The sequence below is a fragment of the Candida oxycetoniae genome (assembly GCF_023343755.2).
Source record: "Candida oxycetoniae strain CBS 10844 chromosome Unknown scaffold43, whole genome shotgun sequence".
Classification (NCBI taxonomy): domain Eukaryota; kingdom Fungi; phylum Ascomycota; class Pichiomycetes; order Serinales; family Debaryomycetaceae; genus Lodderomyces; species Lodderomyces oxycetoniae.
In genome coordinates this window covers 105,070-117,942 of record NW_026055360.1, presented here as the reverse complement: position 1 = coordinate 117,942, position 12,873 = coordinate 105,070, and the positions used below count along the sequence as shown (strand labels likewise).

The 12,873-nt window shown below is 36.8% G+C and overlaps 6 protein-coding genes across 6 annotated transcripts; 4 read left to right on the top strand and 2 right to left on the bottom strand. All coding sequences in view use genetic code 12, as the record gives it.

Annotated features, from left to right (window-relative positions):
- Positions 1–509, top strand: SSA2 (Hsp70 family chaperone; the record flags this gene model as incomplete). The annotated part of the gene is made up of 1 exon (XM_049322762.1): positions 1–509. A coding segment is annotated over one exon (509 nt), but the record flags the coding sequence as incomplete, so codon positions are not given.
- A 1,856-nt stretch (positions 510–2,365) lies between these two features.
- Positions 2,366–4,387, top strand: ACS2 (acetate--CoA ligase; the record flags this gene model as incomplete). Its single annotated transcript, XM_049322751.1, has 1 exon — positions 2,366–4,387. The coding sequence occupies one exon, from the start codon at positions 2,366–2,368 to the stop codon at positions 4,385–4,387; it is 2,022 nt and encodes a 673-aa protein (XP_049182818.1).
- A 2,010-nt stretch (positions 4,388–6,397) lies between these two features.
- Positions 6,398–7,672, top strand: KGF56_000160 (uncharacterized protein; the record flags this gene model as incomplete). Its single annotated transcript, XM_049322740.1, has 1 exon — positions 6,398–7,672. The coding sequence occupies one exon, from the start codon at positions 6,398–6,400 to the stop codon at positions 7,670–7,672; it is 1,275 nt and encodes a 424-aa protein (XP_049182817.1).
- Positions 7,673–9,458: 1,786 nt separating this feature from the next.
- On the bottom strand, positions 9,459–9,869 carry HHT21 (Hht21p; the record flags this gene model as incomplete). The annotated part of the gene is made up of 1 exon (XM_049322728.1): positions 9,459–9,869. The coding sequence occupies one exon, from the start codon at positions 9,867–9,869 to the stop codon at positions 9,459–9,461; it is 411 nt and encodes a 136-aa protein (XP_049182816.1).
- A 1,156-nt stretch (positions 9,870–11,025) lies between these two features.
- On the top strand, positions 11,026–11,337 carry HHF1 (histone; the record flags this gene model as incomplete). The annotated part of the gene is made up of 1 exon (XM_049322717.1): positions 11,026–11,337. The coding sequence occupies one exon, from the start codon at positions 11,026–11,028 to the stop codon at positions 11,335–11,337; it is 312 nt and encodes a 103-aa protein (XP_049182815.1).
- Positions 11,338–11,664: 327 nt separating this feature from the next.
- Positions 11,665–12,180, bottom strand: KGF56_000157 (uncharacterized protein; the record flags this gene model as incomplete). Its single annotated transcript, XM_049322706.1, has 1 exon — positions 11,665–12,180. One exon carries the CDS (start codon positions 12,178–12,180, stop codon positions 11,665–11,667), a length of 516 nt encoding a protein of 171 aa, XP_049182814.1.
- Between the last annotated feature and the right edge of the window lie 693 nt (positions 12,181–12,873).

Sequence of the window (12,873 nt, the reverse complement as noted above, 5' to 3'; positions counted from 1 at the left end):
TTGATGCTAATGGTATCTTGAATGTTTCCGCTTTGGAAAAAGGTACTGGTAAGACACAAAAGATTACAATTACCAACGATAAAGGAAGATTATCCAAAGAAGAAATTGAAAAGATGGTTAGCGATGCTGAGAAATTCAAAGAAGAAGATGAAAGAGAAGCAAACAGAGTTCAGGCCAAGAATGGTTTGGAAACATATGCTTACTCGTTGAAATCTACCTTGAATGAAGAACAAATGAAGTCCAAATTAGATGCCAGCGATATTGAAACCGTTGTTAAAGCGGCTGACGAAACAATATCATGGTTAGATTCCAACCAAACTGCTACTCAAGAAGAATTTGACGACCGTAAGAAGGAATTGGAAGGTGTAGCTAATCCAATAATGACCAAGGCTTACCAAGCTGGTGCTGTTCCTGGCGATGGTGCTGGTGCTGGTGGTCCAGGAGGATTCCCAGGTGGTGCTCCTCCTGCACCAGAAGCATCTGGTCCAACTGTTGAAGAAGTTGATTAGAAAAGAAACAAGAAACAAGAAAACAAAAAAAGATGCTTGTAAATTCCTTTTCATCACCACACTGTTTCACATACACCCTTTTTTTTTTTTTGCTAATGAAACATAATTTAAACAAAATTTGTACTATAGTTTTGATTAATGATTTATTATTGGGAAAAAAAAAGTTATAGCTTTATTAATAGATGTTTAATACAAGAGATATATGGAAAATTAACTCTACACGTTGTATACTAAGACGACACTATCAACACTATCGAGCCAAGCGAGATAGTGGTGCATAATGACTTGTATCTATCGAGCCAAGCGAGATAGTGGTGCACATTAGCTGCCACCAACACTATTGACACTATCGACACTATCTCGCTTTGCTCGATAGTGGAGCATACTAGCTGCCACCAACACTATCGACACTATCGACACTATCTCGCTTTGCTCAATAGTGGAGCACACTAGCTACCACCGACACTATCTCGCTCTGCTCGATAGTGTTTTCTAAGTGTATGAAAAACCGAAATTGACCAACCGGTGTTTTCAAACGGGTATTTGAAAATCAGAAAAAAAAAATAGGCTAAACGGAACTTCGTTTAGAACCTGTTTTTAGAGCAGATTTGTCTCGGAAATCAGGGTTGCAAAGAAAAGTCGTGTATTTATCCTATTTTAACCGTTGTGGTCGTTTTACCGTTTTATTTTATTTTTTGTTGGTGCTTCGAACAAGATCTCAAATCTCTTGCGAGGTAAAAGAAAATAGAAGCACATTTTTGTTGAGTACTAAAAGAAGTAGAGAAGCTGTTGTAGACTTCTCTACTTCAATGGACTAGGCTCACAGACTAATGTATTTGAACTCATCAACTACCTTCCTCTACAACGCTATGGACGCTTACTTGTATCTTTTTTTGAGATCTCTTTGATTATACCCAAAAAAAAAAACTCCGAATCCACTTAAATTCTTTGTGTAAAGTGCAACCAAGAGCCAAAATAACGGTCCTCTAAAGTCGTAGTGTCAGAAGAAGAAAAAAAAATACAACCCCGTTATATCGACTGTCCTCCGAGGCGCCAAAAGTGTGGCCCTATCCCTTACGTCCTAAATGTGATTATGTAAATGGGTGCCTTTGCCCGATAAAAATTTCCTTTGGGCCATGAGATGAAAAGAAGAAAAAAAAGAAAAAAAGAAAAAAAAATCACCCAACATTCTTACACAATTGGGGGCTCTTACGTAGAGTTCGCGGAAGCTGGCCAATAGTCAATTAGTTGGCATTGTTATTAATCTTATAAGTTTGGTAACTCATATAACAACCTCTACAGTTTTTTCTTCCAACAAACGCAGGGTCAAAAGAGATATTGGCTTGTTTTCTGTGCTCATCTATAAGCTTCTACTTCCCCTCCCCTCTCCTCTCCTCCTTCCTATCCTCCTTCCTCTCCTCTTGCGCTCTATCTCTTCTCTGGCCCCTTTTCTCTCACCCTTCTGCTTATTGCAACGCAGTAACTCCAGTTCCACATTCTTCATTAATCTCCGTCTAAGCGGCTTTTTGAATGAAAAATTTTCTGTCGATAATTTTTTTTTTTTTTTTTGTAAACATAGAAAAGGATGATAAAGAAACGAAAAAAGAAAAAAAAAACCAACAATAAGGTTAACTCGGACTGGATATCATTTTTTTTTTGTATCGGTGGTGAATACTATATGGAGTATAGCTTGTGTTTGAAGGAGCTGATCCAATTCATATATCAAAAGAAGCAAAAACCATTCGTTATCCATTGATCTTGCAAAATTCCCTTTTACTCTTCTTTCTCGTGAATACATTTGTAAACACTTTATACTTTCACACAAAACAAAAAAAAAAAATAGAAAACTATTCATAATGACTTCAGCCAAGATACATAAAGTAGTCCATGAAGCTAACGGAGTGCCCTTGAGAGAAACTCCAAAACAGTTTTTCGATAGGCAACCTAAGGAGGGAGGCTATATCAAGGATTTGAACCATTACCATGAGTTGTACCAAGAATCAATTGAAGATTCTGAAGGCTTTTTTGGCCGCTTAGCTAAGGAATTGTTATCCTGGGATAGACCATTTCATACTATAAAATCGGGTACTTTGCAAGATGGCAATGCCGCTTGGTTTCTTGGTGGTGAACTCAATGCCTCGTTCAATTGTATAGATAGACATGCATTGAAAACGCCAAATAAACCAGCATTGATTTATGAAGCTGATGATGATCAGGACTCGTACATTATGACATATGGCGAATTGTTACAAGAGGTCTGTAAAGTGGCTGGGGTGTTACGAAGCTGGGGTATTGGTAAAGGTGACGTTGTTGCCATTTATCTACCAATGAATGCACAAGCTATTATTGCAATGATGGCAGTAACAAGATTAGGTGCTGCCCACTCAGTCATATTTGCTGGTTTCTCATCCGGATCTATTAAAGATAGAGTTGATGATGCACAATGTAAAGCATTGATCACTTGCGATGAGGGTAAAAGAGGCGGGAAAATTGTCAACATCAAAAAGTTGTGTGACGAAGCTTTACAAAATTGTCCAAGTATTGAAAAAGTGCTTGTTTTTAAGCGGACAAATAATTCATCCATCTTGTTGAAACAAGGTAGAGATTTCTATTGGGATGAAGAAACGGCGAAATTCCCCGGATATTTACCACCAGTACCTGTTAATTCAGAAGATCCATTATTCTTATTATACACTTCGGGATCCACGGGATCACCAAAGGGGGTTGTTCATTCAACTGCTGGTTATTTATTAGGTGCCGCATTGAGTACAAAATACATATTTGATGTACATCCTGAAGATGTGTTGTTCACTGCTGGTGACGTTGGTTGGATTACAGGTCACACATATGCTTTATACGGTCCTTTGTTGTTAGGTATTCCAACTATAATATTCGAAGGTACTCCAGCATACCCCGATTATGGAAGATTTTGGCACATTGTGGAAAAGCACAAAGCTACTCATTTCTATGTTGCGCCAACTGCACTTAGATTATTGCGTAAAGCAGGTGAACATGAAATTCATAAATATGATTTATCTTCATTGAGAACCTTGGGATCGGTTGGTGAACCAATCTCGCCCGATATTTGGGAATGGTATAATGAGCATATTGGTAAAAATGAGTGTCATATTTCTGATACTTATTGGCAAACCGAATCGGGTTCACATTTAATTGCTCCACTTGCAGGTGTGACTCCTAATAAACCAGGCTCCGCATCATACCCATTCTTTGGTATTAAAGCAGCCTTGATTGATCCTGTTTCTGGAGTTGAAATCAAGGGCAATGATGTTGAAGGTGTGTTGGTGATCAAGGACCACTGGCCATCAATGGCAAGAACTGTTTATCGTAACCATGCTAAGTATATGGACACCTATATGAACCCATATCCAGGATACTATTTCACAGGAGATGGAGCAGCAAGGGACCACGATGGATACTACTGGATCAGAGGTAGGGTTGATGATGTGGTTAACGTTTCAGGCCACAGATTGTCTACTGCTGAAATTGAAACAGCATTAATTGAAGATTTAAGAGTTGGAGAAGCTGCCGTTGTTGGTATCAACGACGATATAACCGGTCAATCGGTAATTGCGTTTGTTGCTTTAAAAGAGGAGACTAGAGACTGTGAAGATCAAACTCAATTAAGAAAAGATTTGGTGTTACAAGTTAGAAAGTCTATTGGTCCATTTGCGGCACCAAAAGCGGTAATCATAGTGTTGGACTTGCCAAAGACAAGATCAGGTAAGATCATGAGAAGAATTTTGAGAAAGATAAGTTCTAATGAAGTTGATCAATTAGGTGACATTTCTACATTATCCAATCCTCGATCTGTTGAAGGTATAATAAAGTCATTTGGCTCTCAATTTGGTACAAAGTAATTGGGAGGAAGCGAGAGAACGAGGACGACGTATTTGATGCTAGATATTTATAAGCATATATACATACCTCTTTTTTTTATATATTTGGTACATCTTTCTTGAACAAACCATAAAACTGAAAAGAGAGTGCCCTGTTAAACTTTAGAATATCAACTAATAATTTATTTTTTTTTTTTTATTTATTTTTTTCATTTTTTTCATTTTTTTTTCCATTTTATCATTCGGTATTGATAGGCTTTGTCCTCTAGATGAAACGGCCAATATGGACATTATTACGCTCATTTACTATTCTTAAGCTATTCCAATTGGGAATAATATATTTCACGCTGTCGCAATTTGATACGTCGTCACAATTGATAATTGAATCACTCGAGTCTCCGTATAATGCAATAGTCACTGAAATTCTCAACAAATTAATAACATGGGATTCGGTTTACTTTAATGACTTATTTGTCAATGACATAGCATACGAACACCAATTTGTCTTTTGTCCCGGTTGGATCCAGCTAATTCGGTTTCTTTCCCCCCTGAATTATTATCAAGCACAACTTTCTAGCATTATTCTATCAAACGTTTTCCATTTTGAATCTTGTGTGCTACTCTACTATCTCACATATGCTATTTTCAAGAATAAAAGAATGAGCTACATATCTGGTTTAATGATGATCATATCTCCAGCTGGCGTGTTTCTCACTACAAACTATTCCGAAAATTTGAGTAATTTGTTGACACTAGCTTCATTATATATATATTATCAAGCTGTCGATTTCCAAGATATCACTACACGAAGCAACAAATCAATAAAGAGTATTACCTTGTATGTTATCAGTGGGATACTCATTGCATTAAACTATACAATCAGAGCCAATGGACTATTATTGGGTATACTATATATCTTTGACCTATATGATTTTTTCATAATTGATAACAATCGCAAGATGAGTCTTGTTACTATTTTCACAGGAATGATACTATTCGTTACTTTTGTTGCTCAAAACATTGTGCATTATTTGACTTTTTGTCCTGCGAGGAAAGGTTGGTGTACTTATACAATCCCGTGTTTATTCACTTTCGCACAGGGCCATTATTGGAATAATGGGTTCTTGGCTTATTGGACAGTGAACAATACCTTTAATTTTGTTCTTGCCATGCCCATAATTGTATGGAATTTTGTCTCTATAAAACAAATCAGCCTCATCTTACCACAGTACAAAAAACTCACATCGTTGGTTGTGCTTAGTTTGCTAATGATATTTTCGGGGTTATTGTTCTGGAATGTCCAAATACTAAACCGCGTGACTAGTTTTAACCCACTAATCTATTGGTGTCTTGCCATAAACTTTGATCATTATTGGATGGATTATGTTTTGGGGTACATTATATGCTGGAATCTTATCCAGACAGGACTATTTGCAGCCTTTTTACCCCCTGCTTAGAATATCAAACTCAGTGGGGTGAGGTGTGAAAAGAAAGTGAGCGGCGATATCGTTTAGACCTCATCCCATTTTATTTATTTTTGGACCAATGAAAAGAAAGACCTGGAAAAACCTTTCTCCACAAGTCGTGGTAATTCTACAATCTAATTAGAATCTTTACTTTACCTTAATTATACATTTTATACGAAATCTACTTACCCACCATTTCATTGAGTAACCAAACTAAGGAAAAAGGAGAAGGAGGAAAGAAAGGGCATGGTTTATCAATTTTATCGCTACCGTATTTCACATTATCATCAGGTAGCATTCACTTTGGTGGAAAAATCTTAATTGCAAGATGTTGTATGTTAATTTTAACCTAATTCGGTTAATTAATGCGCACTCTTCTCCTCCAAACAATGATTAAGCTAGATAAGGACGTTATCTCCATACACAAGGCAATAGCTGGGGAGGCATATATATAATGGACTGTTTATCAAAGGAAGGGAAAAAAAAAAGGAGGAAGAAGAAGAAAAGAAAGAAAATCAAAAAGTACTGACATTGGTCTTTTATCGAAATTTTAACATAATAACAGATGCTGGTCATAATGTCTGAAGGAGTGTGGTTGAATTTGTTCGCCGATAATCAGATTTTACTCTTTGGTATTTCTGCAGTTGCCATTGCTGGTTTCATGGTTAAATTGAACTTCCAAGCTGATAAGTCGCAAAAAAAGAGTAAATTGGATCCAAAAGCAGCAGGTTCAAAGTTTGTTTCAAAAACCGGCTCAAAAACCGGCTCTGCTAATGCCGAGAGACCTTTTGGACATTGGGATCCTGACTATACATTCAAGACACCTGTACCTGAAGCCTATCCAAACTGGGATATAAACAAGACCAAGCCAGTGCCATATCGTGCTTTTAAGCATCATTATCATGTGACCATGGGTATTAGAAACATGGACTGGCAATCATGGATTGAGTTGGATAATCAATGGCAATATTATCATGATTTGAAATTGAAAAGATTGGGAACTTTGGGCAAGGAAATTTATGGAATCAGTGATAAAGCTCTAGATGCATGTTGGGAGTTGTTGTTTGAATTGTGTAATTTCTTACCAAAAAGATATCCAACGTTATTCTCATATGACGAAAACACCAAGATCCTAGAAATCAAAGCTACAAATGAGATTTTCGATTTGAAAGATACGGAAAATCTCAACCCTATAGTTACCGCTGGTAAATTAATTCAAGACGATCTTGCTGTGTTGGTTGAAAATGAGCAAGGCTCATATAGTCTTGAAGCAGGGTGTGTTGCCCTTGCTGGATTTTGGCGTCTCAAGGATAAGTATCAGATGACATTGGATGATCTTCATCTTTCTGCAGATGTTCCAGTGCCAGACTATAAGCAAAAATTGGGTCCAGCAATGAATAGGTTTTTCAGAAGATTACCAGTTGGACAGCCTGTTTTGAGAAATAACTATTTTATTCAAACTGATAATGACTTGGCTTGGTCATTTTCCATTGGTAAAGAAACAGATGAAAAAGTCGGTTGGTATACTGCAGCCGAAGCAACCGATATCAACCAGCTACATCTCCGTAGCGAACGTCAAAGTTTGAGAAGATTACCAATTTCAGGAGCCATTGTGTTTACAATCAGAACTTATTTCTTGCCAATCACAGAATTGTGTAAGGAGCCTTACGTACCAAGAAGATTATTAAATGGAATGAATAGCTGGCAAGATAACGTTCAGGAATACAAGGGGTTTGAGAAGTATAAAAAAGTCTTGTTACCATATCTTGAGAAAATGGCAGAGGAACAAGAAGCCAATGGATTAGTTTTGGAAGAGGAACCTCAAACGTATCCTTATTGATTAGTAATGATGGATAGGAGTAATCAAGTTTTTACTTTTTTTTTTTTCTTTTTTTAAAGTGTAATAATAGTGTTTGGACACTGTAGGAGAGCGACATGATTCAACCAACATATCTCGACCGACATTGCTTATGGAGTTTGTTTTTTTTAGTTGCTTAGTCATTTTGGAAATTTACACCCATATATAAAGTGTAAGTTTCTGAATGACCCATTTATACTTTAAAGTGGTATCAATATATTCACTATGCAATCTTGAACAACATTTGTAAGGCTTTCATTTGGTTTACAGTGGTGTTTTCAAAGTTTTTTGGGGAATTTAGATTATATAAGGATAATATTGTAAGTGTATGTGACGACATTGTCGTTGAAGTATATATACTCTTCACGACACCAGTAAAAAAAAAAGAACCCTTTTCGCATAAATGTCTAAACGACATTGTTCACACCATACGTTGAAAACACGACATTGCTGTTTCCTGAAAATGCATCTTCAATATGAGAGTGATACAAATCTAAACGTTGGGATTGGATCAGACTTTTGTCCAAGTCATATCTACTTATCCACTGAACAGAACTGAATATCTTTTATTAGAGTACTCTAGTTGTTGTAGAAGTTGTTGTGCTTGTATTTTTACGATTTTATTATTGGATTGATCATGAAACTAGAGGTTTTGTTTCAGGGATATTTTATATACATTATCCTCCTTCTCTTCAAGGTACCGTTGTAAGCTCTAGTAATACGAAGTTCATATACAGAATGAACGACAAGAGTATTTTGTATTGGACTGGCACTCAATCCGGGATGCAATCAAACATGCGCTAGGAGAAGGTGAAGCTCGTTTTTGAAAAAGGGGAATGTAAACCTAGCACTATTTTATATTGGTTTTTTTTTTTTTTTTTTTACAGACTGCTAGAGCAAGATTTTATACAGTTTCTCTCCCTGGTGATATACGAGCCAGATCACATAACCAGACCCGGATATTTCTCTACTCACCGCAAAATGTATTCAATATACATCTACCCCAAATACACTTTATGAATTTGGTGGGGTTTCTTTTTTTTTTTTCTTTTTTTTTTTGGTTTGTCCGACTTTCCGGCTTGTCGTTATTTGTGTTTCTTGTTCTGAAGCTTCACGTTTTTCAAATTCAATCATTGTACTTTGGAAGTAAGATGACCAAGCTTATTGAAAGAAAGTAAGTAACATTTGTAAGAGCATCAAGGTGTTTAAAAGGGTGTATTAGTGAGATTTTTCCAAAAAACATGTTTCAGAGAAATTTTGATTTGAGAAGTTATTATTGACATTTTTGTATCTCTAAATGCTAAACTTTATTTACTTCGCTGGACCCTCTCTATTCAAGAAAGTACCTATCATCTAGTATCCATTTGAGAGTTGTCTTATATCTACCACACTACATGATTCAAAGCATTATTATTAGCATTTTAAAGACAAATAGTGAGTAAGACGCGGTTCTTGTGTCAGGTGATCTCCTGTCTAAGATGATTAGATAACATACGGGTTTGAGAGTTTTTCTTCAAATTTACTAACTAGTTTACCTTCTCAATGTATTTCCATAAAGTTGAGGTTTGGGAGCAAACCTCAACTACCGAATTATGAGTACATTTTAAAGAGTAATTGAGGTAAGAACCTCACAATTAATAATTGTTTGTTTAATAAACCAAATAATTAATTTAAAAACTAACTAATAATACAAATGAATTGAAAGCAACTCCCCCCTCCCGACTCCCGACTATGATATTCAACATACAAATACACGCATTTTCAACATCTATGATCTTTCACCTCTTAATCTTCTAGCTAATTGGATATCCTTCTTCTGGATGGTAACTCTCTTTGCGTGAATAGCACATAAGTTAGTGTCTTCAAATAATCCAACCAAGTAAGCTTCAACGGCTTCTTGCAAAGCACCAATAGCACTCGACTGGAACCTCAAATCAGTTTTGAAATCTTGAGCAATTTCTCTGACTAATCTTTGGAAAGGCAACTTTCTGATCAATAACTCAGTAGATTTTTGGAATCTTCTAATTTCTCTCAAGGCAACGGTACCTGGCTTATATCTGTGAGGTTTCTTAACACCACCTGTTGATGGTGCTGATTTTCTAGCGGCCTTTGAAGCCAACTGCTTTCTTGGAGCTTTACCACCTGTAGATTTTCTTGCTGTTTGTTTAGTTCTAGCCATTGCGTTTGAATAGAAGAAAAAGAAGAATTAAAAAGAGTAGGTAGCTAAATCTATAGGGATTATCAATACAATTTAAATAATTAGATTTGTCCGTTTGGCTCTCTTTTACAAATCTGCGACCCGACAAAGTTTGGGGAGAGAGAGCCTCCCTCCCCCCTCCCCAAAATGTTGTGGTTTCCCAATCACAATGGCTACGACTTATCTCTCCTTTCTTTTTTTTTTTTTCTTGTAGTATGCTTATAGGCAGCTCCTTCTCTTTCCACTAGGTGAAATAAAGGATCCTTTCTTACCAAGAGAGTATTGACTTGATCTTTTGTGCCACTTTTACTTGCCTTATAGTAAGGTAACTTAGGACTGAAAATTATTGATAACTCTCGGAATGGTAGCGGTAAGGTCTCTCACAACAGGAAAGACGTAGGCTTCTTTCTTTTTTTTTTTGTTTTGTTCTCAGAGTTCCGTTACAAGAGCGTACAAAAAGTAATTTTATACGCTACCATGTGTTATTCAAAGAGAAGAGGCGATGGGACCTTTAAACTAAGTTTTTCTTCTTGACTCAACAGAAGAAACGTACTTACTTTTTTAACTGGCTTATCGTTGCTTTCTTTGAGTCTTTAAGCAGGGAGGGAAGAGGAAGGCGGACTATTGGTAGTTATATTTGTTACAAGTGCACTACTCGGTAATACTTTAGGACCCGATCTTTTTCTTTTTCTCTTTCTCTCTCTCTCTCTCTCTCTTCTCTCTCTCCCCACCCATGTCTTCCCCAGGTCTTTGCGTCATTCTTCTCTTCTCTTGTCGCAAACTGGCCAAAACAAAGTCCCGCGTATTTGCCTCTCTTTCCTTTGTTCGCCTGAGTAATTACAACAACAACAACAACAACACAGCATTAATACAATACGATAATTAATTCTTAGCGCCCCGGCCTCCCGCCTTCCTCCCCCCCCCTCCCTCACCTCATTCTCTCTATCTCTCCCTTTCTTCCTTTGTTTCTCTTCCTTCGTTGTACATTGCTGCCCACCAAAATTTTCTCTACCCTTTGTCATTCACTATATATAACTATTAATTCCCACATTTTCAACATCAACACTTTTTTCTCCCCCTGTTTAGACTTTCTTTTTATTCTTTTCTTTAGAAGGCTAATAAAATATAATCAGTAATAATGTCAGGAAGAGGAAAAGGTGGTAAAGGTTTAGGAAAAGGTGGTGCTAAAAGACACAGAAAGATCTTGAGAGATAATATCCAAGGTATAACAAAGCCAGCTATCAGAAGATTAGCAAGAAGAGGTGGTGTTAAGCGTATTTCTGCTTTGATTTACGAAGAAATCAGAGTTGTTTTAAAACAATTTTTAGAAAATGTCATCAGAGACGCCGTTACATATACCGAACACGCAAAGAGAAAGACTGTTACTTCATTGGATGTAGTTTATGCATTAAAGAGACAAGGTAGAACCTTGTATGGTTTTGGTGGATAAATATAAGATTGTGACTATCATTATTAAATATTATTTCGCTTGTGGTTGAGGCTTTTCAGTTCTAAATTTTGAATTTTGTATAGTATTTTAATATATTAAAAAAAAAGAAGATTTTCGTCACTATAATTGGTAGAATTCTCTGACGGGGATTTGGTGGTTTTGAAGTTGGTGAGAAAAAAAAAATCATCAAATTTTGAAGAGAGAAAAATAAATACAATTTGTTCACTAGGACAATAATATTTCAAACTTCTCTATTAGCTCAGTTTATTAGTGGTCATTGTTCTAGATAGTCTCTTCTCTCTTTCGACTAGACTCGCTTTGCTCGTCTTATGACCCGATATCGGTTATCCTTATTTTATCGCCCAATTCCCCCTGCTCAACTATCTTCAAATCAACATTTTCTTTCAATATACCTTGGTCTTTACAAACATCGACGATTTTCTCAAGTTCAGCTGTTGAAAATTGACTATCTAAAGGGATTTTACCCTGGGGTATCTCCAATCCGTCTTCGTCTAAATTCGTATCCAGTTCAAACTCATTTTGCTCGTTCCCCACGTACTCTTCGATTTCATCCTCGCCCACTTTTTCTTCACTCTGCTCGTTTCCCGCTCCTCTATCAATTTGATTGTTGAAATATGTTATATATTGAGAGCGCTCAACATCTTTTAGAACTTTTTTTTTCGCTATTTTCGAATCATTCGCTGTATCATCTAGCTCTGGTGGTACAATTGGGTGTTTTTCTATTAGCATTTCTATTTTCTCTCTAGCTGATTCTTCAACTGTTCGTCTGGGTAATTCTTGCCCTTCCGGTTGTGTATATAAATCTATTTTATCCTTACTCATGGTGTAATTATTAATTTCTATTTCTCTCTATATATAATTATATACATGTGTGTGCGCGATAGGGTTCAAGAGTTTACCCTTGTGCTGATACTCGCTTATATATGTACTTGCGAGTAAAGTCAAAACCAAGTAACCAACAGTGTGTATTTCTTTTTAAGCAAATTTCAACCAGAGATGTTTATGTCAACGTAATTGTTATGTATGATGTTCGAGAAATTATCTCTGCGTCTATCTCTGTCTTTTTGATAAACATCAAAGCAAGTGTGATTCTGATGAGGATGGTGACGTAATTTGACAGGCCCGTTTTTAGCAATCGTTTTGCGGTCGTCGTGTGATTTGCCCGAAAACACATTGCAAGCCAATGTAAGTTAAATGGTTGCAAATCAGAAATGACGTTCCCGACACTAGGGAGCGAAGCGAGCTAGTGGAGCAGCACTGACTATCGAGCAAAGCGAGCTAAGCGAGCTAGTGAAGCAGCACTGACTATCGAGCGAAGCGAGCTGGTGAAACAGCACTGACTACCGACACTATTGAGCAACACATGGTAGCTTGGTAGCTCTGTTACACACTGACTAGCTGCCCACTATCTCGCTCTGCTCGATAGTGGAGCAATAGTTAGTAGCTTGTTACAACACTATCTCGCTCTGCTCGATAGTGGAGCATGCGAGAGAAGTAGAGATGTTATTGAGCAGA